This window comes from Hesperophylax consimilis, chromosome 12, assembly GCF_061612785.1.
Source record: "Hesperophylax consimilis isolate HC1 chromosome 12, BYU_Hcon_1.0, whole genome shotgun sequence".
NCBI lineage: Eukaryota > Metazoa > Arthropoda > Insecta > Trichoptera > Limnephilidae > Hesperophylax > Hesperophylax consimilis.
In genome coordinates this window covers 25,684,659-25,711,496 of record NC_142847.1, presented here as the reverse complement: position 1 = coordinate 25,711,496, position 26,838 = coordinate 25,684,659, and the positions used below count along the sequence as shown (strand labels likewise).

General features: G+C 35.4%; 1 protein-coding gene across 1 annotated transcript in view; it reads right to left on the bottom strand.

Moving 5' to 3' along the window:
• Positions 1–1,745: 1,745 nt before the first annotated feature.
• The window catches only part of LOC149419379 (uncharacterized), a 184,259-nt gene continuing 159,166 nt past the window's right edge, over positions 1,746–26,838 (bottom strand). Inside the window, exons 2-3 of the mRNA XM_089637807.1 lie at positions 18,068–18,223; positions 1,746–2,838 (exon numbers count right to left, since the gene is read on the bottom strand). Coding sequence (XP_089493933.1) covers positions 1,951–2,838; positions 18,068–18,223 — 1,044 coding nt within the window. The 3' untranslated portion in view covers positions 1,746–1,950. The remainder of the gene's footprint in view (positions 2,839–18,067; positions 18,224–26,838) is intronic.

Here is a 26,838-nt window from a genome sequence, read left to right as displayed (position 1 = left end):
GAGCTGGGATAGTACAATACTGTCCAGTCCTCGTTTGAACTAGGCATTATGTAGGTTTTACTATGGTTTCACTTTATCCTCTGGAAAATATTTAATATGATTTGATAATACTAAACTTATTAAATGGTAGGTTTTTCCTGTTCAGTAAAATTTTGAACAGTGAACCAAACAATAGGTCTTATGTATATACATAAGCTTACATTACATAAAAAAATCAAAAATAAATAATATTTATTTTCATTGAAAGGTTTTACAGGATATCTTGTCGACGAGGGGGTTTTGACTTGTAAAACTAAGATATCTTCAAACCAAATAACTTTCTAGTACTTGTTAATTCATCTGGAAATAAATTGCCATTTAAAAGTGTCTCTAAGCTAATTTCTAAAAGCTCTTATTATTAATTAAGACATTTAATGCCAAAAAACTTTTTCCATATAATGATAAAATTGGTTTTATAACTCACATCATTGGAATTTTGTTATGTATTTCACACAAAATTTTACATTGCTGTAGAATATTGATTTATTTTAATAATTATTATTGTGTTAAGATTCTGTCTAACGCAAGAGTGACCAAAACTTTTCCATAGAACAGTATTGAAAAATCACTTCAGTAAAAAAATCAAAGTTAGACCAAGAACAATAATTTGTCTACTTCATAATAATAATAATAAAATGATTTGTGTAGCGCTGTTATCGGGTGCTGTTTTGTGAAAAAACATAATATGAAAATTACATGTTCAAATTCAGTAAAAATATCATTAAAAAATTAAATTAAGCCACAAAATTACTCGCAGAAACAAATTTTATCAAATATTTTTGGGATAACTTAATGAGAAAAACCACAAATTGTAATATTAATCATTGAAGAAAATATTTGCAATTTTTAAACGAAAATTTGATACAGAAAAATCAGAAGATATGGTCGCATCTAGGACTTTCCAGGAACCCAGGACCTTCGCCTCGCCGTAGCGCTGCTCTACTAACTGAGCTAATAGGACCCTATATCCTTTGGTCATATTTAACTATATCATAGTTCGAATAAGAACTACCAACATAATATTTATTTTCTCACTGCAAATTTCCTGGGTTTGAGTCCTAGATGCGAAAGTATTTTTTTCTGTTTTAAATGTTTGTTTAAAAATTGCTAATACTTATCTTCAATGATAAAATTTATAAACTAGTCTGTTTCTGTTATGTGAAATCATCATTTGTATATATTATTGTTTTAAGTTGCAGTTTTTGGTTGTCAAAATGAATAATATTTAATAATAATTACAAACCTATCCTATTATTGCATCAAAGTTTAATAAGTAAAATTAATTGTATTTCTACTACAGCAATAATAATAATGGAATTATAATGTTAATATTTTCTCATACAGCTTTTGAGATATAATATACCGCAAATTGAAATTAGTCCATGATTTAATCCTCTAACTTCTTGTAGTTTTGTTTACTGAAATTCCTTCAATAATTAAATTATTATTCACTACTATTCAATTCACAGACAAATAATATTAATTGAATTTCCCGTCAGCTAAATCATAGATTCTAAAGTTAATTAATCAAAGTAGGAAACTCAATGACATAATTATTTTAATTGCTTTTAGTAATTAAATGTAGTAGGTAGGTACAGATAGATGTTGAGATAAAAGATGTACATATTGTCACGTTACATATAATTTCTCTAACGTGATAATAAATTACAATGTATTACGAAGAATAAGCGTTTTTCATTTAACTTTATTGCATTTCCAAAGGGCTTAGAACAACCCAGTCCAATCGAATATATTCACTTAAACATATCACAACGACCCAAAATATTTTTCAAGAGTTAAGAGGTTTCCAAGAATTCTTCACACTAATTAAATAGTCACACACTTTTGACCGGGCCGAAGCCATGAATCACTCAAACAGAAGTTCTTTCCGACCTCTTATATTAGTATTTGCTATTGACCCAGTTTGGAAGGAGTTAACACAATCTCCGTGGGGGGAGGGGGTGCTTCACTGGGCGGGGCAATGATGTTAGGAGTGTCCGCAAAGGTCACTGTCCTCGGAGGGCCGAGGTTGGAGGCTCTCCTCGCGAAGACGGGCTCTCTGGTCCGAGCCAACTTACTTGCTCTCTCTATCGACTCGGCAATGTCCAAATTGGCTGTTTCAATCACTGTTAAATTGTCCACACTCAGTTCACTGCTCGATATACTGGATATGTCGAAACTAGATCCGTCCAACGTCTGCAGTTCTATCAGCGAGTCGTCCTTGCGGGGGAGGGGTTGAGAGAGGAGGACCAGCGGTACAACGGGGGAAGGTTGTTTGGAGAGAGGTTTAAGTTCTATGGGGGATTGTGCGCTGTCACTTTGGGAGGGTGCTGGGGGAGAGGTTGGCCGAGGCTGCTGAGTGACAGGTTGGGGTTGCGGCCCGGAAGGAACCAGCGGGGAGGTGGGGGTGGGTTGGGACTCCTTCTCGTGTTGCAAGAGGAGGGCCGTAGCCGCAATGGAAAGTCTTCTGGGAGGGGGGCGCTCGGTGAGCAGGAGCCTCTCTGCGGCAGGCTCCTTGCGGCGCGCGCGAGCGCGGGGGGGCCGGCATCGCACGGGGCAGGCGCACAGAAGGATGCGCAGCACGCAGCAGACCAGGCCGGCAGCGATGAGCGCCGGGCCTGCCAGCCGCAGTTCGTAGGTCTTGAAGCCCTTGTCCCCCGTGCCCACGAAGGAGATGACGAGCCCCAAGGCCACGGTGCCGAGCCCCACATACAGGAGCCCCCCCGCAGCCCCCGCCGCCCGAGCCCGAACACTCTCTTCCTCGTCGGATGACGAACCACCATAGGATAAATCGTGAATCTGAAACATGTGAAATCACATCTTTAATCCAATGAGATCTTAACGTTTTGGAAAAATATTAAAAAAATTAAAAATGTATATTTTGTTTTGTTGGTTTTTCTTTGTGAATTAATCAACAAGTGGTGAAGTTATACATAGTTTTGTGTTCCATTTTTTACTTCAAATATTTATGACAATTATGACCTTTATAATGCCCCACATTTTTATAAATGTCGCTGTATTAGTTTCAATTCTACATTACCTCATCAACCTCGTCACAACTCACAACCTCGCCAGGGCTGACATTTGATGAAGTCAGGAGCCAACTAGCCATTGAAATTAAAACTAATCTGAATGAAAACATATCTAGACATCATGATGCAACCTAGCGTATTTTGGTTGAGTAAATTTTTATTTTTTATTAATTTTTATTTAAGGTTATTAACAAAATCATGTGCACTACCCATAGACATACATCAATGGCACTACCCCACTCACTAGACAATATCTGTTCTGAGCCGGGTAGCAGTATAATTACATATATTTTGTAGACAAACCAGGCTTAATAAAACAAAAACAAAAAACCGTAATTATGAATATATAAATTAAAAAGTGACAGATTTCTTGTAGGCCGTGGACAATGACTACGGAAATTGAAGTGACATTTCTTGTAGGCCGTGGACAATGACTACGGAAATTGAAGTGACATTTCTTGTAGGCCGTGGACAATGACTACGGAAATTGAAGTGACATTTCTTGTAGGCCGTGGACAATGACTACGGAAATTGAAGTGACATTTCTTGTAGGCCGTGGACAATGACTACGGAAATTGAAGTGACATTTCTTGTAGGCCGTGGAAAATGACTACGGAAATCGAAGTGACAGATTTCTTGTAGGCCGTGGACAATGACTACGGAAATTGAAGTGACAGATTTCTTGTAGGCCTTGGACAATGACCACAGAGATTGGTATAGATTTATATTTATATGATTTCACATATGATATAATAAATTACAAAAAATGTATATTTAAACGGGTGTCCGGGGGTAAAGTGCGCTAACTTCGGGAGGTGATTCAACAAAACAAACGAGGTATTTTTGTAACGAAAAAAAAGTCGGAATTTGGGAAAAAAATGATGCACTTTTTTTTCTCCCATCATCATTTAGAATAACCTCACGAACTTAGTGTACTTTACCCCCGGACACCCTCGGTAGCGACACCTGTATGAACGTACCAGAATGTAAATGAATGATATAAAAAACGCTTAAAATTATTCAAGCCCGCAATCTTCATTGCATGTGTGTAAAGAAGTAGTGTGATTATTACATGATTAGTCTTCAAGTATCGCTTTTTTATTCTAAGTTCTATTGAAAATACTTCACATTTGTTTATACTTCATATTACAAGGTTCCATTTGAAATTTTAGAGTAACTTAGTTCTATTTAACTTAGACTTTATTCTCAGAGCAAGAAGGTTGCTTTTGCAATTTCTATCTGCAATACATAAAACATTTTTGGAGCAACATGGTTCCATATGCTCTGTACTTCGAGCTCATTCGCTTGGGACAATAAGGTTCCATCTGCCAATTGCGTGAAATGGAGAAATGCAAAACGTTTTGTAATAGAATTATCTTTTGGTTTAAGAATATTCAATGCAAAAAAACATTTCACTTAACCGAAAAAAATAATCAGAAAAATGCCGTAAGTTTAGCTGATTTTCAAAGTTAACGCAATACCTTGACTTAATTTTTTTGTTTATTAATTATTTAAAAAAATATATATTATTATTATTTCTTAAACTTAGTAGTTTGGCTAAATTCAAAGTGTTTTTTTGCTTATAATGTTAATACACATATGGAAAATTCAAATAAAATACATTCCGTATTCATTTTTTAATAAATTTCAAATGTACAGGGTTTTCCAATAAGAGGTGTTATTTTGAATAGCCCGCTATTTCGGTAGATGTTACTTTTAAAGCTGTCATTTTTTGACATTTGACAATAAGAAACTACGCCATTAATAAAAATGGAACGATACACGCTTCAACAACGCATTGATTATTAAAATTCTCTTGAGTGAATCAAATGCAAATCATCTTGAGTGATGAGGCCCATTTCCACCTCGGTGGCTTCGTCAACAAGCATAATTGTCGCATCTGGGGCTCGGAAAACCCAAGAGTTATAGTTGAAAAGCCTCTCTTTCCTCAACGTGTGACTGTTTGGTACGGTTTATGGCCCGGCGGAGTCATTGGACCTTACTTTTTCGTAAATGAGGCTAGAGCAACAGTTACGGTGAATGGATTGCGCTATCGAGAGATGATTAATGATTTTTTATAGCCGGAATTGGATGGTATTGATCTGGACAACGTTTACTTTCAACAAGACGGCGCTACGTGCCACACAAGCAACGAAACTATTGATCTTTTACGATTGAATATCAAAATGACACCTCTTATTGGAAAACCGTGTATTATCGTAATTCATTTTTGGGTTATTATGCTGTTTAGCGCTTCCTCCTTATTTGGCCAACGCTTCGGACAGAGTTAATGTGTCCACCATCAGGGCAAATGTCTGGCTATATGCCCAACATAAAATCAGATCAACATTGGGATACACGCGAATCTAGTAAGAGACATGTTCACTTGTTATTAAAATCGATATTATTACCAATAATACTAATGAGACCATAGACTAATATCATCAATGAATGAGACATATTATATTCCATTGATCACTATATTATATCAAATTTGTTCTGTATAAATTATATGTAATATTTCTCCTTCAAATGAAGTTATCTCTTCTATATTATTTATTTATTACCCGTCTCGGAACAGACGTTGTCTACTGAGACGGGTAACTTACCTACAAACATTTTCAAAAAACTTTTTTTCAATACAATAAACGACCGGGTTGCCGGCAACGTATTATTATTATTATTATTATCAATAATACTAATAATTTCGGTTGTCGGTCCGTGCATGCATGTTGTGAAATATTCTCAAGTACTCTTGCGCAATGACTTAAATTATTCAGGTTCAATGAACTTTTAATTTTCAAAATTGGAACTGATATTTTATTTCAATTTCAGACAAGCGATAAAAAAGTTACTAAAATTATTTTATTTTAAAAATTAAAAACAATATTTCTATACTTATCTGAAATGTGTATTTCTTTTGTTAAAATTTTTTACAGATCTAAATCTGAATAATGATTTTTAAAGTTTACTAACGGTGCTAAATTTCTGTTGGTCTCTAAGTCAGATATTTTATAAATACTTTCAGCTTAAATTCTATAATTAAAATATCCCGTAATTTTTCACGAGTCTGTGCTAATACTATACTAATGACAATAAATAGTAAAATATTAAATAAATGTTATTAGGATTACTTTCTGAGTAAAACCTTAATCATTGAAGGCAAATAACGACTATCAAACGAATGATGTGAAACAGAAAAATCTAGGAATTTAATCTGTGCCTCGTCTTTGCCGGGGCTTCACTCTACCACTGAGCTTATTCGAGCCTATACCTTCCGGTCATATTTAATTGTATCATACTAAGAGCTGCAATCAAGATAGAGTCTACAATCTACATCCATTTAAAAAAAATAATGTGCGACATCTATCGACTTTTCTAAAAGTATCAATCAATATTTTTATTTTTGGAATAACTTGATGAGTAAAACCTTAAATGAACCCAGTACCTCGGGCTTGCTTAATTCCCAGTTGCGACCGAATCATGTTTTTGATATTTGTGTTACACATCATTCGTTTGAGAGTCGTTAATATTGTCTTCAATAATCACATAATTTAGTATCCAGGTAAGTGCTAATATTTTACGCTCAGGAAAATAAATTATTAATGCTTATCTAAGCAATTATACCATAGGAACGAAAAATCTTTCAAAGTATGCCACTTTAACCTTTTTTTAATTATTTCTGATATTGAAATCATATTTCAACAAGCAATTATCTGTTATTAATTATTAACTACTTGATAACTAATGAAATTAATTATTATTGTTTTTATTTCGAATTTAATTATCCAATACCCAACATACTAGATTGAAACATCTACGCTCTAGCGAATAATTTTATTTTTATGTGTAACCACACAAGAGTCCCACGACGGCTTTCAACCTAACCTAACCTAACTTAACTTAAGATAACCTAACCTAGCCTTGTTTTGTCTGGTTACTGATCTGCTACCCTGGCAAATTAATATTGTTTTCTATAGATTTCCTCGGTTTGTTTACTAATCATTTATATTCGCTAAATAACCATAATATTAACATAAGCTGGCAACACCTCGGAGATTCTAATGATTTTTGATGTTCATTTTATAATGTGAACGCAAAAATGACACCTTCGCAGACATTGGGACCATGACATCAATTGGTTATGCTGTGAGGCTGAAGGTACAGGGGAGGGGAAGGAGATGGGGAAGAGGAACGTTGAGAAGTACTCACCTTGCTATTTAGATCTGGTTATCAAACATAACTAAAGCCATTTCAAGCAACGTTTCAATTCAGAATGGTGGTCTTACATCAGGGCGATACTGAGAGTATCTTCCACTCTAATATTCCTGGAAAAGTAATATTCAATACAAGATCTAAGCAAAAATCGTCAAAAATTGAAAAACCTGGTCTGCCAAACTAACATATTATATTAATAATTTCCGTGGGTTACGAAAATTTATAAATTACTGAGGCGAGGAGTCACTTAAAAAATTAGAATAAACAAACGAACAGGCGTTAATTGGGAATAATTTAAATGCTACCTCGAATTAAAAATTGAATCAAAAGAAAACCGTTTCGTGCCGACAAATAAATGGAAAGGAACGCTTTCCGTGAAGGAATTTTAAACGGTAGAAAGCTCATTGTGTTTTGTGTTTGCATTATTTAGTAGTAAAAGTTATTTATGAACTGCCCGCCCAGATATTTAGCACGAAGATTGAGGAAAAATACAATTAGTTACAATTATCACAAGCCGTTTGTGCACTGGGTACTATTCCATGCAATATTTTAATGCAATTTGCTGCACGAGGAAAAGTTAGTCAAGGGGTCATACATTTTCTTCGCCCGAACGATTTGTGGGCTTTGTTTTTGCTCTACTGAAAAAGTGTGTCATTGACAGAGCCGGCGCTGAGCCAAAGCGGCGCGAGTTGAATTTTGGCGCCCCTTGTCAAAATCAGTAGACGTCTAGGTAGTGATTACTTTGAAGAATAATCTCAAGGGCGATGTGTTAGAGCTGTTAGGTATAAGGTATTATCAGCGCCTTAGCGATAATTTAGCGCCCGGGGGGAACTGCTCCAATTGCACCCGCAAAGGGCCAGCCCTGTTCATTGGTTCCGTCCATACGAAGCCCGCACAACACTGAGCGGCTCCATACGTCTCTACTAGAAAAATGGCAAAATAATATGTTAGGGAAGATTTTTTTCAGCTGCATCATTGTCATTTTTTTAAGTAACTCCACACAGGAGGCCTTCTTTTGGAATGCTGTGTAGAAGGTCTTTTAGCAAATTAAGGAGCGGAAGTTCTGAGAAGGAAAAAAAGGTATGAAGGGTGTGTAGGAATCTGAGGTCAGTGTATCTAGGTGTAACGTATGAATCCATCCCTCTCACTATAGTGCAAGGTCGAGATAGTCCGCCTGGATAGGTCAACGGGTCTCCGTCAACTGGCCTCTCCCGATCCTGAATTCCGCGTTAATTCATTGTGTTAATTACAATGTATTTACTATTATTCCGCTATCCTCATAGCACAGTAAAACCGTAACACCACGCATTCTGAGTGTCTACCGACATATGTATATGACATAATTCCCTTGCCGTTGAAAACTTTTTGTTTTAAGCCTCTTAAAAAATATACGTTATTTTTGAAAATAATCTCTGTACTCTATACAGATGCCATATTGTAAAAGTAATCATATTTTAATTTATTAAGGATACAACATATACATATTTTATTTAAATACTTACATTTTACATATTTGCAAGAAGCAGTAAAGTTTCCACATAAAATTCATGTTACATAATGAAAAAAAACATCAAACAACGCATTGAAAATCAGAAATACATCTATAGAAAAACATCGCAAAGCATGATCCGAAATTATAAACAATACAACCCGTATTGGTTATAAAATTATAAAGTTTTTTAGTGTAATACAACTGTTTTGTACGTTTTTTAATATATAATACAGGGGTTTCCAATAAGAGGTGTTATTTTGAATAGCCCGCTATTTCGGTAGATGTTACTTTTGAAGCTGTCATTTTTTGCCATTTGACAATTAGAAACTACGTCATTGATAAAAATGGAACGATACACGCTTCAACAACGCATTGAAATTATTAAAATTCACTTGAGTGAATCAAATGCAAATCATATTGAGTGATGAGGCCCATTTCCACCTCAGTGGCTTCGTCAACAAGCAAAATTGTCGCATCTGGGGCTCGGAAAATCCAAAAGTTATTGTTAAAAAGTTTCTCTATTCTCAACGTGTGACTGTTTTGTGCGGTTTATGGTCTGGCGGACTCATTGCATCTTACTTTTTCGAAAATGAGGCTGGAGCAACAGTTACGGTGAATGGATTGCGCTATCGAGAGATGATTAATGATTTTTTATGGCCGGAATTGGATGGTATTAATCTGGACAATGTTTACTTTCAACGAGACGGCGCTACGTGCCACACAAGCAACGAAACCATTGATCTTTTACGACTGAATTTCAAAATAACACCTCTTATTGGAAAACCCTGTATTTTAATGGTTTCACTTAGGATTGAACCTTCCTCTACAGGGACTGGAGTCAACCGCGCTAGCAGCTGAGCCAAATCCCGATCGAGTAGGACCGACCTTTATTTCGTAAATAAACTGCTGTCATGTTATGCAATTTCAGAGAAATGCTTATAAGTCCTAGTGTTTACGCTTGATTGCCACTAACTGATAGAATTCATAGTCATCGACAACGAGTCTACCTGTCAAGTTTCAGCTCGGTCGGATGTCGGAAAGTGAGTTTATTTCCACTTCCAAAATTCACATTAATTCATTCAAAACACAAAATCAAAATTTAAATAGATGTATTTAAAAAATAGATTATTTTATTTAACGTATTATAATACTTGTACGTATGAAAAAATAAGTGTTTATTTAAATGATACTTAATTCAGATGTCAATATATTATGTTCTAGTCATGTTTTATTAAATAATTTCGCTCACGCGTGTTAATTACAATCGTTTTTATATTTATTTTTTTTTTAAACTTCCGATTTTGTTGTCCGGGTTAAATCTTCCCCAAAGGAAAAACATAACCCTTCCACACACTTTTCCACAAATGATCATCTAGTCAATCAACACTATGTAAGTGCATTATATAAGCAAAATAAATACAAAACAATACAAGAACAACACGTCAACTCACCAGAGATCAAATGGGAAAATAATTCACCGACTCCAGATATTTTCATATCAGAGGGTTCGGCTCGGTAGAACTTCTAACAGGGCCAATAAATCCTACTGATCCCTCAACATCAATATTTAAAAAATCTTTTGTTATCCTACATGTATTCAAAATGACCGACTTTTGCATCTTTATGTATAAATTTTTTGATAGATCTAATACGTCTAAATTTTTTATTATAATTATCATCAACAGTATACAAAGGTGACATTACACTTAAGTAAATTCAGTGTAACACCATAAAAAAACTGAATTAAATAAGCCTGAACTATTCAATAAATTACATTAAAGAAACTAAATATTTCTTTTATGCCACGAAAAGGTACATAGTAATTTACAGCGTCCAGTCCGTGGGTCTGTTAGCAAACTCGGTAGTAATGACTTGGCAGATATTTTTATAATGCAATGAAAAAAAAGCTTAGAATTCTTTGTTACTGACTATTAGAACGGCCAATAAAAATCTGAAATACGACACGCCAAGTCAGCAATTCTGATTCAATATGCAAACAGACCGCATTACTTGTACCTAATGGCTACTAGCTATACTTGGTGATTTTCGGATCGTGATTTGGAGCTATGAACGCTCTTGGCATTTGGTTTTGTTGGTGAAAAAATACGACCGTTTTAAATCACCGTTGAGTGTAGGAACTAGGCATACCCTGCCTAGCTAAAATATTTGTGTTAAATCTACTGCCCTGTGACCTACTTGACAAAATTTTTCATGTGCGGTAAATTGTATGCATGTCAGAATACTGAAATATTAGGTAAATAAGAAATGTTATAGGCTTGCTTCAATGCTGAGGTTTTAAACGATGGAAGAGCGAGATTAATATACATAATTTTGTTGTTTCAATATAGCAATCAGCACTAGATTGGTGAACTCCAAGCATGTCAAACGCATGGTCCCAGAGAATATCTTTGTGAGCCATTTTCAGTATGTCTATCAAAACCGAATTAAAAACCGGTAAATGCGTCGCGCGTCTTGAGTTCAATTCCCGTGCTAGCCAAGTCCTTATTACTGCATATTATCTGCATCAGCTGAAAATTATGGTTCTTCAAATAATGTCTGATCATTCTTACGACTGGAATATTTGCATTTATTTCATAAAATTACAATACATGGGCAATTTATATAATTTCCAATCAAACAAAATATTCTTCGGAAACCAATTCCTTTCAGTCTCACGACATGCCCCAATTGGGGATGACGTCTCATTGGTTCCGTAAAACTGGAGCTTGTACGCAGTATTCACAATTTGAAAATCTATCAAATCTCGGGGGAAAAGGAATGTTTTCTTTTACATTTATTAAGGGTACCTACAATATCGCCAATACTTGTAAAATAATATCTGTACGTATGTAATATGGAGTTCTAATGAAGATCTATAGTGCCACGCGAGTCTCTAAGCGCTGCATAAGAGGGCCATCGGTCTAGCTCGTCAGGACTACGTCGTCGGTCGACCGACGATACGCTTGGCACTATTTTCAACCGTAGTGTAGACTTGTTTTTGCTTTTCCATTCGGCATTCCCTTAAGGCGCATGGAGACGGAATAATCCCCGTCTCCGGGTTATATTTAGGTTAGGTCCCATTTGGTATTACCCTAATAATGTCAGTCAGTGACTTGCTTATTAGTCAGTAACTTGGAGGAACTATATGTCAGTACCCATCTGTATATTGCAGAGTTCAGATCCGATATTTAACTTTTCAAAATATTAATTTTATTATCATTAGTGATACTTCTTTCCGAAAACTCGTCACAATGTCTTAAAAACAATTTAAAAATTTGTCGCTCTCGGCCATTTTTTTAACATTTGCTTCACGCAGGAGGCTCTCAGGAAAATAATTTACCTCAGAGCCTATATCATTTTTGGGGATGCTGTGTGGTGTTTTTTTTAAAGGAAAATAAGGAGAAGAATGAGATGAAAATCCTAGAAAGAAAAAGGTATGAGGGGTAGGTAGGAATCTGTGAGATAAGTGTGTCCAGGAGTGACGGGCGTTTGAATTCATCCGTTGTGAGGTAGTGGTGTAAGATCTGTCAGAACCCACCGACCAATCACAGGGCCTTTATGTCTCTCGCGGTTTTAAATGACAAACTTATATATTCATTCGCTTACCTATTTGGTACCTACTACCAAACTCCGTTTGAATAGTGTGGTTTTTATCAAATATGTTTATACCTATTATTACATAATTTTTATTGATTTCCGTCAGAGGCATCCATATTTATTTTGTAAGCGAAGATTCGAAGCCGGACTAAACTATAGACCTATGAAAGTTTTATACGATGCTTTTTTTCATACCGATCCCCATATGGAAATCATTCGGGACCCATGTGAAAAATATTTGCTTTAAACAATAATATTTTTCAATTTGGGAGGCGGGTTTGGGTACCGCCGCCCGGACAACTATTTATTAGATAAACAACACGTGTTCAAATTTTATTTAAAAATCCTCAGATCTTCAAATAATTCAAAATGATCTTCTTCCCTTATACAAATTAAAATATAGTCACGTCACCCTATCCACAAAAATTTCAGAAGGGATCGGCATCCAAAAGCCATTCCAATCTTGTATTGTAAATAATATGTTTAATGACATTATTTCATCTAAATGGCCAAACTCCTCTTTTTTATTTACTGATGGCTCCAAATCTCCAGACTCACCTAACTGTGGTATAGGTTTTAACGTTTACCACAGTAATTCTAATGACAGAATATTTAATTCAATTTCAAACCAATTTTAATTATTTTCAGCCGAGTGCATTGCGATAAGTTAATCTCTAAAATATATAATCAAAAATAATTTTTAACATTCAATTTTTTCTCTCATACTTCCTTCAGTTTTCTTCAAAAACATAATCCAGCCCAAATTCTTCATCCTTATGATCACTTTGTACGCCATATTCGAGTGCTGATAGCCTTCATTCAAAGCTATGGGAAAACCGTAACTCTGATTTGGATTCCTGGACAAATTGGCGTCGTGCGTTGATGTCAACATTAATGATACCCTAGAAAACCACATTCCACATTCTGACATTTTTTCATCCTCGAATATAGATCCCGCAATGTTTGGAAAGAGTATTGGCACTTTGTTAGTAAATTCAAGGGAGCCTGCTACGCCTTAATACAAAAAGGACTAACCCATCAAAACTGTGGTTTCAACAATTCCCATTTATTAAAAAAAGAAAAATCTTCAATTATTTGAATGAGGATTGGACATTATTCCGTTCCATCTCACCTTTTTTTTTAAATCCATGTTCTTGACTTTTCACATTGTACATTCTGCGGTCTAGAAGTGGGAACTTTAGATCACAAATTTTTTGGTTGTCCCTGTACAAAAATATGTACCAAAATATAACATGTCCTTTTGTCATGGTCGTATCAAAGAAACTATGTAATTTATTTAAAATATCCAAATTAATCTATAAAAATATCCAAATTTCGTAATTAATCTGAACAATTGAGTGCATTTGTTTTGTTTCCACTTGCGATCATCATAGGCATAATCGGACGGGTTGTTTCGGAGAATTTGAAAGATTCATAAAATTTCAACGTTCTTTTCCGGGTTCTGTGAAAGTCCTATTCAAGTTCTGTTATTATATCATTATAGGCTAGTTGCTTGACAGAACTGAAATGAAAACAGAACTTGAAAAAATATTTCACAGAACTTGAAAATGAACTTTGAAATTTGATGAATTGTTCAAATGATCCGAAACAACCCGTCCTAAGACTCTGACTAACCTCCTTAACATGAGTTTATGAGAGGCCTTCAAGATTTCTCCAAGCACTCTGGGGACCAGGTGGAAATCGCGCTTGTTCTATATTCGCTCTTGACATTTCCCAAAATAACACAGGTACAACACTGAAACCCTGGGGAAGATATTGACACTTATTAAGGTTATAGATTGGCGACATGTAAATGGCATATGTGATCACGCCCGAATGAATAAATCCATTGAAAATATGAAGATTTTAGGTAAGAAGTTACTTATATTCATATACACTGAAATGTATTGTAGACATGTCACATGTGTGTTCGAAGTACCTAAGCTTATTTTTTCAACTCAATTGATCAAGCTTTTTCAAATAAGTAATAGAAATTTTTTCCAAAAAAGATTTAACACAATTTAATGGCCTATCCGCATGGAGAAAAATGAGTAATGCTGATTTTTTTAAATACTATTAAAATTATTCGTTATCCGGTTAAAAATGGGATTTCAGGCCGTTTCTTTAACTTTTAGTAAATTCCTCAAATATCTAAACAAGTGTTCCATGCACCTGCATTTGTCTTGATAGGATATATTTACGAAATGCGAAAATATTATGATTTTTTTAAACACATGTTCCGACGTCGTAATAATAAATTAGTATTTTACTAAAAGTTTATCAGGAAACCTATCAATTCATTCGTCGAAGGCCTGTAATCCAGTTTTTAACCGGATTACGATAATTTGAAGAGATTCTTAATAAATTAGCAATGCTCATTTGTCTCCGTGTAGGGCCCAGAAGTCGAAAGTTCTTACGTTAATTGGTGACATTGTGTTCTTTCATATCAGTAGGTAGTAGGTTCAAACATAAATGTGCTTTCTAGCGAAATTATGGAAGAGCCAAGCATCTAAAATAGTCTACTAACTGACTCCTTCCAACGCATCCCAAGATGGAGAAGTTCTGCAGAAGTTCATAGTTAGTTGTAAAGTGGAAGGCAGAAGAAGCAAAGACAGATCAACGGCAGGAGGGAGTGTTAGGGGATTCAACCCCCCTCCCCTCCCCCCACATCCGCCAAGGTATTGCGTAAGAAAAAATGAATAGTAGAGGAGAGGTGGCGTGAAAGGGCCGCTTTTTTTTACGCTTCATTTTTTAAAGCATTTTTAATGAAATGTATCCTGCAAACAAAAGAAATATAGTTGCTAAAATTTACTGAACAAATTTCTGTTCTAATCTTTTCGAAACTACAATATTTTTTAGTTTAAAAAAATATGAAAATTTGGCTCTTTTATAACCAGTGCGTTATGAAAAAGACACATGAAATATTGAAAGAGAGATGGTAAATATTAAAATAAAAATGCCCTGACCAAATTCATTGAATCAATGAATTACAAGTAGGTATTTACAAAAGCTTCTTTTATCTATACGTAATAAACAATCAAACATAATCGTTTTCCTAGTAAGGTGCGTAGGTAGATACAGTAAAAAATGGAAAATAACAAAAACAAATAATATAAAAAAATCCTAATTGTAATTTACTCAAAGATACAACAATCAACAATAACTTTGAGTGTACATTTGAAACTTAGCAGCGAAGACGAGCAGTAGCTGACTCAATATTTATAGACAGAATTTTAAACAATAACATTGACTGTACCGAACTTCTGTCCCTTATTAACTTTAACACACCTTAGACAATCAATTAACCTAGCTCTTTATACTCTAAATAATATTTGTCTTAACTCTAAAATTGACATTTTTTCGGATTCACTGCCCAAATTCAAACGTGGCATCATGTCAATAATGTAAACTGTTCAATTTTTTTTACAGTCGTAATGTTCCTTAACGATACAGAATTCACGTGCCCATCATTTGCATATTTCACATTTTAACCATTCCAATGAACTTTGTACATAGTATTCTTTGCAAAGAGCCGGCTCCTTCAATTCCAAGTATATTGGCTCTTATAATATTTGTCTTAACTCTAACATTGACATTTTTTCGGATTCACTGCCCAAATTAAAACGTGACATCATGTCAATAATGATGTCAATAAATTTAATAGCTAATTGTATTAAATTACTCTAATATATAGCACATTCATTAGTCAGTTATGCAAAATTATGTTATTTTAATTTGCACAAATAAAAATAATTATTGTATAGTATTGTATTTATTGTAGCAATCGATTAAACTAGCAACAGACTATGTTATGATTAAACAAACTTATAAATTAAAAAGTCAATAAATAAATAGTCAATAAAGCATACTCTAAGATCAGCAGATTTAGATGTTAGTAATTGTCTAATCGAACTTTCTAGGTCAAATCGAGCCGTTTACTATGATCGTTCTTTTAGTGTAACCGGCCCGCTCATCTGGAATAGACTTCCCTCAGCTCTTACTAATCTCCAGAATTTGGCTGAATTTTAACTGACTTTAAAAACAAAATTATTTAAAAATTCTTACCATTCATAAATCTTAACTTCTTTTCGATATTTTATAATAAGCCATATTCTAAAACTTCCGGTAATTGTTTGGTTTCGGTTGCCTCCTTGTACCTTTCAAAATGTCTGCTAAGAAGGTTCTCATTTCTCAGCACAAACTGCCTCCTGTTTTATATTATGTTTTTAGTTTTAATATTCTGTTTTGTCATTTCCTGCTGTTATTGTTATACCAAGTTTTGTCATCACTTTGTATAAACAGTATATTTAGTGTTATAATATTATATCTGTATTGGGTAAGGCACACTGTAGGAATAATTTTAAGAACATGACCACTAATACTAAATTACCGTTTTTAAGTTTGTTATAGTAAAGCGCACTTGAAGTGAAATGACACTGAACTGGGCTATGTAAATGCCATGTTATTATTATTCTAAAAAAATCCGTCTTCGATAATACCCAATGCGTTTTGGAGCTACCGGCCCTATCAAAACCCGGCCCTCCATGCCACTTCTCCACTACATTACATTTACGATTCTGGAAAATGCAACAGCATTATTTGCACATTTTTTATCAAATTTAAACTTTATCCAACACACTGATGACATCATTAACAAAGCCAATAAAATGCTGGGATTTATAATGCGCATAGCAAAACCCTTCCACAACATAAACACTCTATATTCCCTTTACACCTCATATATTCGTCCGCTCCTGGAACACTGTACACCGATCTGGACTCCTTTATACCAAGCCCATATCGAAAGAATAGAAAGAATTAAAAAAAAAATTTTAAACACATAAATTATAAACTAAACTTACACTTCTCAAATCATACCGAATCCATTAAATTTCATAATTTTAACTCCTTCCAAACACCACGTCTAATTTTTGATCAAATCTTATTATTTAAAATCCTAAATAATTGTCTGGACTCACCAGAACTTACCAATTTAATAAATCTTCATATTCCGTCTAGATCAACCCGAAAATCTGATTTATTTTATCTACCCTTGTGTAGAACAAACATTCGAAAAAATTCCCCAATTGCTCGTATATGTACACAATATAATAAAAAAATGTACAGCATTGGCATTTTTGGTAATAACCTAAAGAAATATCGATATGAAGTAATGCGTACGATCGATTATTAATATGAGAGTCAAGGAATGTATCGGCAGCATCTCCTATCCTCTTCCTATTTTCCTCTTCCTCCATTTCTAATGCACTTTAACATAAGAAACTTCTGTGGCTTGACTTCAGTTAACTTGTATATTTATCTCATATATTATATAAAAGCTGTTTGTTTCTATACAAAATAAATAAATAAATGTGATGTAAATATTAAGTGCTGAAAGTCTACTCTGGGTCCCAAAAAAAATTCTAATAAAATTTCCAAACCAGCCTTCTTCCACCTCCCTTGCCCCCCACCATGGTCGAAACCTTCAAATGAATGTTATAGCTACTCCGCTGCATGGCCATTGCCAACGATAGCGTCCGGAACGTCAGTGTCCGCGAATTACGCGAATAGAACCGAAATATCCCCTTTGTTTCATCAGGGAAGATGGAGTGGAGGTCACGATCTTCAGCTCTGAGGCGACGACTAAAGAAGAAGGCATTAGTTAGGTTAGGTTGCAGTGAGTACCCACCCGGTTTCGCTTCATCCAGCGCAGATGCGCCTCGGTCTGCTTGACGCGGTAGCCGGTGCCGCCCTGCGCGGGGTCTGCTGCCACGGAGCAGCGCCGCCCGCCAGCGAAGCCCGCCGCCCCCGCCGCCTCCTGCCATGCCGCCTTGCCCTGGGCGCACTGAAACACACAAAATTTCATTCAAAACTGGACCGTTTTGCATTTCATCTGTCTGTACATTTGTTTGTACATTCCTTGTGAGAACCCTGAAGGAGTAACCATCTGTTACTTATACCAGTGTACATTCCTTATCCGGTTCAAGTTTACGGATAGTTCCCGTGAGCACAGAACCATGGGCCCATTGTGCTATATTCCATTTTACATGTTTCCACAGCAGCCCCTTTGAAAAAGTTCACAGAGGGGCGATGCCAGTTCTACTTAAGGTTAAAGAATTATCCTTAACCTTAAAAATATTAGCGACTTTTTCGTCAACTGCGATTCCAGGAGGCAGATTCCCGCTCTTTATCCTTATCTAAGTGATGTAACTATCCCAGCACTTTAGCTTTGGCACACATTAGAGCGATTGAGATAGCCGCGTGACCAGAGATGTGCAAAATGGGTACCCAAAACCATTTGAAATGCAAAATGCAAATGGGTCAAAACTTTTCCATTTGAAAATGCAAAATGCAAAATGGTTTTTAGAAAAGCATTTCAAATGCAAAATGCAAAATACCTATTTTCAAAATGCATTGAAAATGCAAAATGGTTTCTCAGGTCAAACAATTAGAATAATTATAGAATTTTTTCATTTAATAATGGACATCAATGTAGAACAAACATATTACATGATGGTAAATCCAAAAACACCACGACTACAGATTATGAAACCACAAAAAATTTGCGCGGGACTAATGTTGCCAACGTAAAAACATAGAAACTGCCATCTAACATTTAATATTACAGCGTCATGGCCCCATGTTCAGTATTTTTTGTAATGGTATCACTCAATTGCCAGGGCTCCTACCAGGGAGCAACTTGACAAATATGTAAATTATCTCTCATAGCGAGGTTGAGGACCGACTATTTGGGGCTTATGAAAAACAGATGAGTGCAGATAGTAGGAAGAATGTTGCAAAAAAGCCATTAAAATTGGAAAATGCATTGAGAAAATAAATAAAAACCTTATTTTTTGCTTGAAATCGAACGTTTCTAGACTCCGTTTGTCAAGCGATTTTAATGCCAAGAATATACACATTTTATGCTTGTAGTTTCCTCTTAACATTTCGTGCATTTATTGGCGTTTTCCATTCCCAACATCTGCGTGTGTCTCCTAAGATGGCAGTGTTACGTTACTGGTCCTATCGCAGTTCCCTCATAACCCTGATAGGCACAATACATACAGGTTAATGGTTCAGTAAATATTCCTTTTTCAAATCGGAAATCGTCGAGAGAATTAAAAAGAATCAGCTGGCGCACGCATTGATGTATTATACTAGATTAGCCCTGTCTAGTTAAATTCATTTTAAAAATAACGCCACGTAGCGTACGTCACAAATATGGAGATGAACTTAACAACCCAACTCTGTTTAAACTCCTTGTACAAGCGTTCAAACTCGTAAGCGAAACCACGGAGAATTTGTTGTCAGAGGTGTTGTAATATGGACATAATTCAAATTTAAATATTTGGAACTGGGTTATTTTTGTGATTGAAAAAATGAACCTGCCCAGCATAGCTGAGAAGCAAAATAGCTTACTCTAGACCAACAAAAGGTAAAACGCAATGCACAGTGCCCATTTCGCATTGCGACACAGTGCGTGGGCCTTTTCATAAATGTGCACGTGAACCAAATCAAAATTGTGTTGGGGTTATTTTTAAATAAATATGCCGTGTCTAGTCTAATTTAGTCTATGGGCGGACGCGAAGATTTTTCGTCGGCTCGCTACATAGAGGTTAATGGTTCGCATAGTATTAATATTAGTTAATACAATTATCATTAAAATAGAAAATACAGTTATCACTGAAATGGTGCCGTTTGTTTGGACGAATTGAATAATAATTTCCTGATTTAACAAAAAAATATATGGTTTATAAACCTAGTTATAACTAAGTAGATGGGAATTTAAGTATTTACTAAGAATACTTATGATTTATCAAATAAGAGAAAATATGAAACACACTTTTTTAGACGTGAGGTCCATTGTTCACAGAACCACTAGTTTTCACGTCTACAATTTGCTTAACAGTATTATGTTGCGTATAGACATGAGAAAAAACGCGCGAGCCGAGCCACGAATTATGGGAAAAGATAGAAGCAACTGCAAGCGGTGTTTCGTGCAATTTGCAGTTGGTTCGTTCCTTTCCCATGAGTCGTGGTTCAGCTCGGCAGATCGGCTCGCATGTTTATACGCACCCTAAGAAGTTTTGTCTCACTCTCAAAAACCTCTTCAAATTATTGAAAATTCCCGTCAAAAACAGGCATTACGAATGAATTAACAGGTTTCCTGATAAACTTTTAGTTGATTAGGAATATATAGGATTTTCCAATAAGAGGTGTTATTTTGAATAGCCCGCTATTTCGGTAGATGTTACTTTTGGAGCTGTCATTTTTTGACATTTGACAAGTAAAAACTACGTCATTAATAAAAATGGAACGATACGCGCTTCAACAACCCATTGAAATTATTAAAATTCACTTGAGTGAATCAAATGCAAATCATCTTGAGTGATGAGGCCCATTTCCACCTCGGTGGCTTCGTCAAAAAGCAAAATTGTCGCATCTGGGGCTCAGAAAACCCAAGAGTTATTGTTGAAAAGCCTCTCTATCCTCAACGTGTGGCTGTTTGGTGCGGTTTATGGTCCGGCAGAGTCATTGGACCTTACTTTTTGGAAAATGAGGCTGGAGCAACAGTTACTGTGAATGGATTGCGCTATCGAAAAAACATTAATGATGTTTTATGGCCGGAATTGGATGGTATTGATCTGGACTACGTTTACTTTCAACAATACGGCGCTACGTGCCACACAAGCAACGAAACCATTGATCTTTTACGATTGAATATCAAAATAACACCTCTTATTGGAAAAACCTGTATTATCATGATGTCGGAACACGTGTTCATAATAAATCCGAATATTTTTGCATTATCAAGGCAAATGCAAGGCGTTTTGCCTTGGTAATATATTATAATGGCGATGCTAAGAATTTTCGTTGTAATGTTCATTTGCTTTCCAAAAGTTCTATATGATCTGTGAAAGTTATATTTCACATCCTGATGAAGCTCGACTGTAGCGAAACCGGTAGATGTAATAATAAAAAAAGTCGTGGTTAATAAACAAAGTGTTTTATTTGATTTAATAAAAATTATCCCTTTTGTGGTTATAAGTCTTTTGATAAAAGTTGTTGCAAAATGTAAATCTGACAACACAACATGCTAGTCGTAATACAGGAGTTATCAAGTTCGTTAATGCCAAAACCTTGAGAATAATAATTCCAACATCACTTTTATAGGTTTTTCTTTTGCATCTCTTTATATCCACAAAACAAAAAAACAAATAACTCAATTAAAATATTTAACAGGGCGGTTTCGTTGTTCTTCTGGTCGCAAGCAAAGGTATCATCATAAATAAACGTATCATTGTCAAACCGTATGTGGATACATAGAAAATTTCCATTTGATTTTCAGTAGCAAAGCGTGAAAATCAAAAGTACCTACGTATAGATGTGTATCGTGTTTTACGTTTTACCTGATATTCTGTTCAAATAAACGTCATAATTCCGCTATCGCGCCATTTGTATCGTGCTTTGCCGCGTTATCAGCGATTTCACCCCTCCATTTCCCTTCTACGTTTTCCTTTTTCTCTGGAAAAGAGGCAAATAAATAGCGGCGGGTAGCTACTGTTATTTTCCGATAGAAAATGAACTAAACACTGTTTGGCGTGATACCCAACACGTATGAACTCGCACAAGTACGATTGTAAACACGGAGAAATAATATGATATTCGTTTAAAAACTCCATTTAGGTTTGACGTGTGTCGCTCACAACGGTAGGTTTACGCAGATCGATTTTTATGTTTCTAAATAAATGTTTACTTTCTCTATGGGCAAAAAACCAAAGGCCATGGGCTGGTATTTTTGGTTTTGTAAAAAGGCACCCACCTGTGTGCACGTTTTGTATAGAAAATGACAAGGCCGACTAAGGTTCATGCCTGGGTGCGCGACGGAGTTTGAAGTGTCACGTGATTAAGTCAGAGCCATCGAGCAATGACAGTTTGAAAATGCCAAATGTTGATACTCGTTATTAGGTACTGTCGATTAGTGTTTTACCAAGTAAACATATTAAATAAACAGAGAGATTAGACTATTTTAAACGATGAAGTGTGAGAAAAATGGGTATTGCTAATTTTTTAAGAATCTCTTAACATTATTCGTAATCCGGTTAAAAACGGGATTGCAGGCCTTAACGAATGAATTAATACGAAAATATAACGATTTTTTCCTGACATTCCATTTGAAAATCTCCTACTACTACCACGGTAAGCGAAAAATGTTGCTTGTTGTGTGGTGGAGGACTTGGAGCCAGGGGAGAAATTGAACACACCTGGGTGGGACCCAAACGCGATGTCAACTCAGCCACCGAACGGTCTAAAATAAAACATTCCTTATCGCCGGAAAAGCTGATAACACAACTAAGCTGACGTCAACTCGAACTAATACTGGCATTTTCTGACTTTTTCACAGTTTTTCAGAATATCAAGGACCTTAAGAATAAAGGGGGTGACAGATTACGCTATACGCATCAAAGCATTTTATATAACTTCATATCGCTCTCCAGACAGTCCCGTATAGACCTGTCACACCTGACAGATGATGTGTTATAAGTGTGGGTGTGGCAACGATGATGCTCCGTGATCTGCTAGACATATTTATTTGAAAATCAGATCCATTTACGGAGCGCCGTGATCACGCAGCTGTCATCTGTCAAGGTGACAGATCCCATGCGAAGAAATGATATTCCGCGGCAGTTCCCCAGTTGATCTGACCCCCTCTCCTGAGGAAGATTATAGCGGAGTGTGACACCTCAACGCATAATCTGTATAGGGCACGGCCAAAAAACCTTTGTTACATATAGCGTGTTCTGTAACTGCCTTAATTATGGATGCATCTTTTTTAATTTTTTAATTTTTTTTTTATTAATAATTTTCTTTTGTTACATGCATAAAAATATAATTACAAAAATCAAGTATTACAAAAACAAGTTTTACATTATTAAAATTATTATAGTATTACAAAAAGCATTTCATTCACAGGTAAAGAAGGTACTATAAAAATTAAAAAAAGGTAGCTTTAAGATAAGAAAAATAAAATGATACAATTAAATAAAAAATATAATAGAATAGAATGCATATATACCAAAAAAATCCCACATAGGCATCGCCAGTTCGTGGGTATACTTATTTTGTTTAGTGCAGTTTATAAAACAAATAATTCCGTTTTTACAAAATTATAATTAAGAAAAAAAGGTTAAAAAATAAAAAAAGGATTTGTAAATTTACAAAAGGTAGGATGTTATAGCAGGCAAGTATTTGTGTCAATAGTAGTGATCCAAGTCTTTATTACATTTTTGTATATGCTGTAAGACGATATATTTTTAGATCTAATTTCTATAGTCTGATAGAGTGCATTGTAGATTTTTGGGGCAATGAAAAAAGCATGTCTCTGCGCAAGCCTAGTTTTGCATAGTGGAACCTCATATGCATTATTTACTCTACTGCTAGAACAATTTTCGTTTGTTGTCAAATGTACATTTTGTGAAAATATATATTTCAGACATTGCAAAAAGTAAATTTTTCTTATATCTAAGAGTTTAGCTTCTTAAAATAATTGCAAGGAGGGGTAGGTAACATCTTTTTGCAACATTATTTTTAGTATTAATTTTTAGCTATTTCTAGCGGCTTAATGTGGTTATTATAGATACCCCCATCCAATTATTCCATAAGATATTGATGATTTTACCAATGCATGATAAACTAGTTTCATTCTTTTGATATCAACTATGTTATTTAATCGTTTAAAAATGTAAGTTAAATATCTAAGTTTATTTACAAGCTTTTCTACGTGATTTGTCCATTTTAGTTGGCTGTCTATAGTAATTCCTAGGTATTTAACTGTGTTCCCCGAATTCATTTCTACACAGTTAGAACACGAAACAGGGTTGCAAGTATTGTTATGAAACCTTATATTTAGGTGAGTTAAGGGTGCCGTCCTTTTGGTATTATAAAATGGAATATAAATAGTTTTTTCACAGTTCAGAGTTAGAAAGTTTTGATTTAGCCATTCTTTGACAATGGATGTGCACTTATTTGCATTTTCAGAGACTTCTTTCCAAGATTTACCATCGACTGTGATTGCAGTATCATCAGCGTACGAGAATAGTTTTCCCGGAATACTGATATTACACAGATCATGGTTGGTTTTCCCGGAATACTGGTATTACACAGATCATGGTTGGTTTTCATATTTGCTTAGCTTAAAATATTATAAAAACAAAAATCAAAACTTTCGAGAAACCCAAATGAAATATTTTGACAATCCATTTAACCTAAAAATATGGCGTATTTAGTTACACTTTTGGGCCTTCTGGCCGCTTGCAAAGTTAACTATGTTGAGTTGTATCTACGTAATCAGAATCGTCAGCACAAAACATAGATGTTTGATTCGTAACCACGTCCGTGACATTTCCAGTGCGAGGAACTGAAAGGGTTAATCCAGGCTTTAGTTAACCCCTCCGCTGCGTGTCGTTACGCGCCGTGCGAATTTATCCACGTGGAATAAGTGACGTAACGTGTGAATAATGGGTTTGGGCAAGCCGAGGAGTGATTGATGTAAGATTGCTAAATAGATTCATGAACCTGAGTCTAGATATACCATCGATGTTATAACTGTAGAGGATAACAACAATACTCTTTCAAAATTTTCTTCTTCTAATGTTTGGATATTTGATGGTGCCCAGATATGGCTAGGCCTCCGTGGTCGAGGGGTAAGGCACTCGACTTACACTCCGAAGTGCGCAAGTAAATTTTATTTGATGAATTTGTGTTGTTTCAAAATGTATTAAATAATAATACATATAGTGTATTTGCGGCACGTTCCAGCCAGTTCCCAGTATCGCCCTAGTGTAAGACAACCGTTCAGAATTGAAACCTTGCTAAAAATGGCTTTAGCCGTGTTTGGTGATCAGTCTGAATGACCAGGTACTCCTTTACCTTCCTCTCCCATCTCCTTCCCGTCCGCACTACTTTCAGACTCACAACATACCGCAATTGGGGATGCCATAGTCTTACTCGATCCAGGAGGTTGGGAGCAGTTGGGATTCTTGTGTGTTATTCACATAAAACAAAAAGATGGATTTGGAGTGACACATGCATAATGAAGACCACCAAGATTAGCTGTTTTAATTCTGAGCTGCGTGGAAACATGGACAATGGACATTTATGCCCAAGCCACACGAGGCTAGTGTTTCAAGCCAAGATAGCACTTTACTATACCGGTGTCCTATCCTGACAATATTCTAACTTACTCTCCTGGCTTGGCGCAAGTAATAGCACGCGGGGCAAAGATGCTATACTAGCATATATACAGAGATGTGCTTTATTTCAAATAAATCCATTTCAAATGGAAATGCAAAATGGGTATTTTCCATTTTGCATTTTAAATGCTTTTCTAAAAAACCATTTTGCATTTTGCATTTTAAATGATTTTCTCAATGCATTTTCCATTTTAAATGCTTTTTGCAACATTCGTCCTACTATCTCCACTCATCTTTTTTTCATAAGCCCCAAATAGTCGGTCCTCAACCTCGCTATGAGAGATAATTTACATATTTGTCAAGTTGCTCCCTGGTAGTAGCCCTGGCAATTGAGTGATATCATTACAAAAAATACTGAACATGGGGCCATGACGCTGTAATATTAAATGTTAGATGGCAGTTTCTATGTTTTTACGTTGGCAACATTAGTCCCGCGCAAATTTGTTGTGGTTTCATAATCTGTAGTCGTGGTGTTTTTGGATTTACCATCATGTAATATGTTTGTTCTACATTGATGTCCATTATTAAATGAAAAAATTCTATAATTATTTTAATTGTTTGACCTGAGAAACCATTTTGCATTTTCAATGCATTTTGAAAATAGGTATTTTGCATTTTGCATTTGAAATGCTTTTCTAAAAACCATTTTGCATTTTCAAATGGAAAACTTTTGACCCATTTCCATTTTGCATTTCAAATGGTTTTGGGTACCCATTTTGCACATCTCTGCATATATATTGTGCACTAGCTACCGGCCACACGTAGCTAAACACAAAGCCAGGATAGTAACTAGAGTGGTGGGGTCGCTACTAGCTCAAATAATGGAACCCCATCCTGTTAAACTATCCTGGTGTAAGACACTAGCTTCCTCAATAGCTTACTAGGTTAAAAACGAAGCTAGTTCTATTTACAAGTAGTTAGAAATACTAGTTTACAACGTTACTAGCAATAGCTTGCTTTCCTGGCTTGAAATACTAGCCTAGTGTGGCTCGGGCATAACGGGAAGATGCCGTCGAAATGTGGTGCTAGAAAAGATGCTAATGATTCCATGGTCAGCCAGGTGCACTAAACTGTCCACTCTAGAAGAACCAGGTATTTTTTTAATTTTTTTTATTTATTATATAAGTACATTTTTGTTTATTTGTTACAATATATGATCAAATATTTCAAGACCCCTCTTCCATAGAAGTATTAGCTTGTGGCTGGA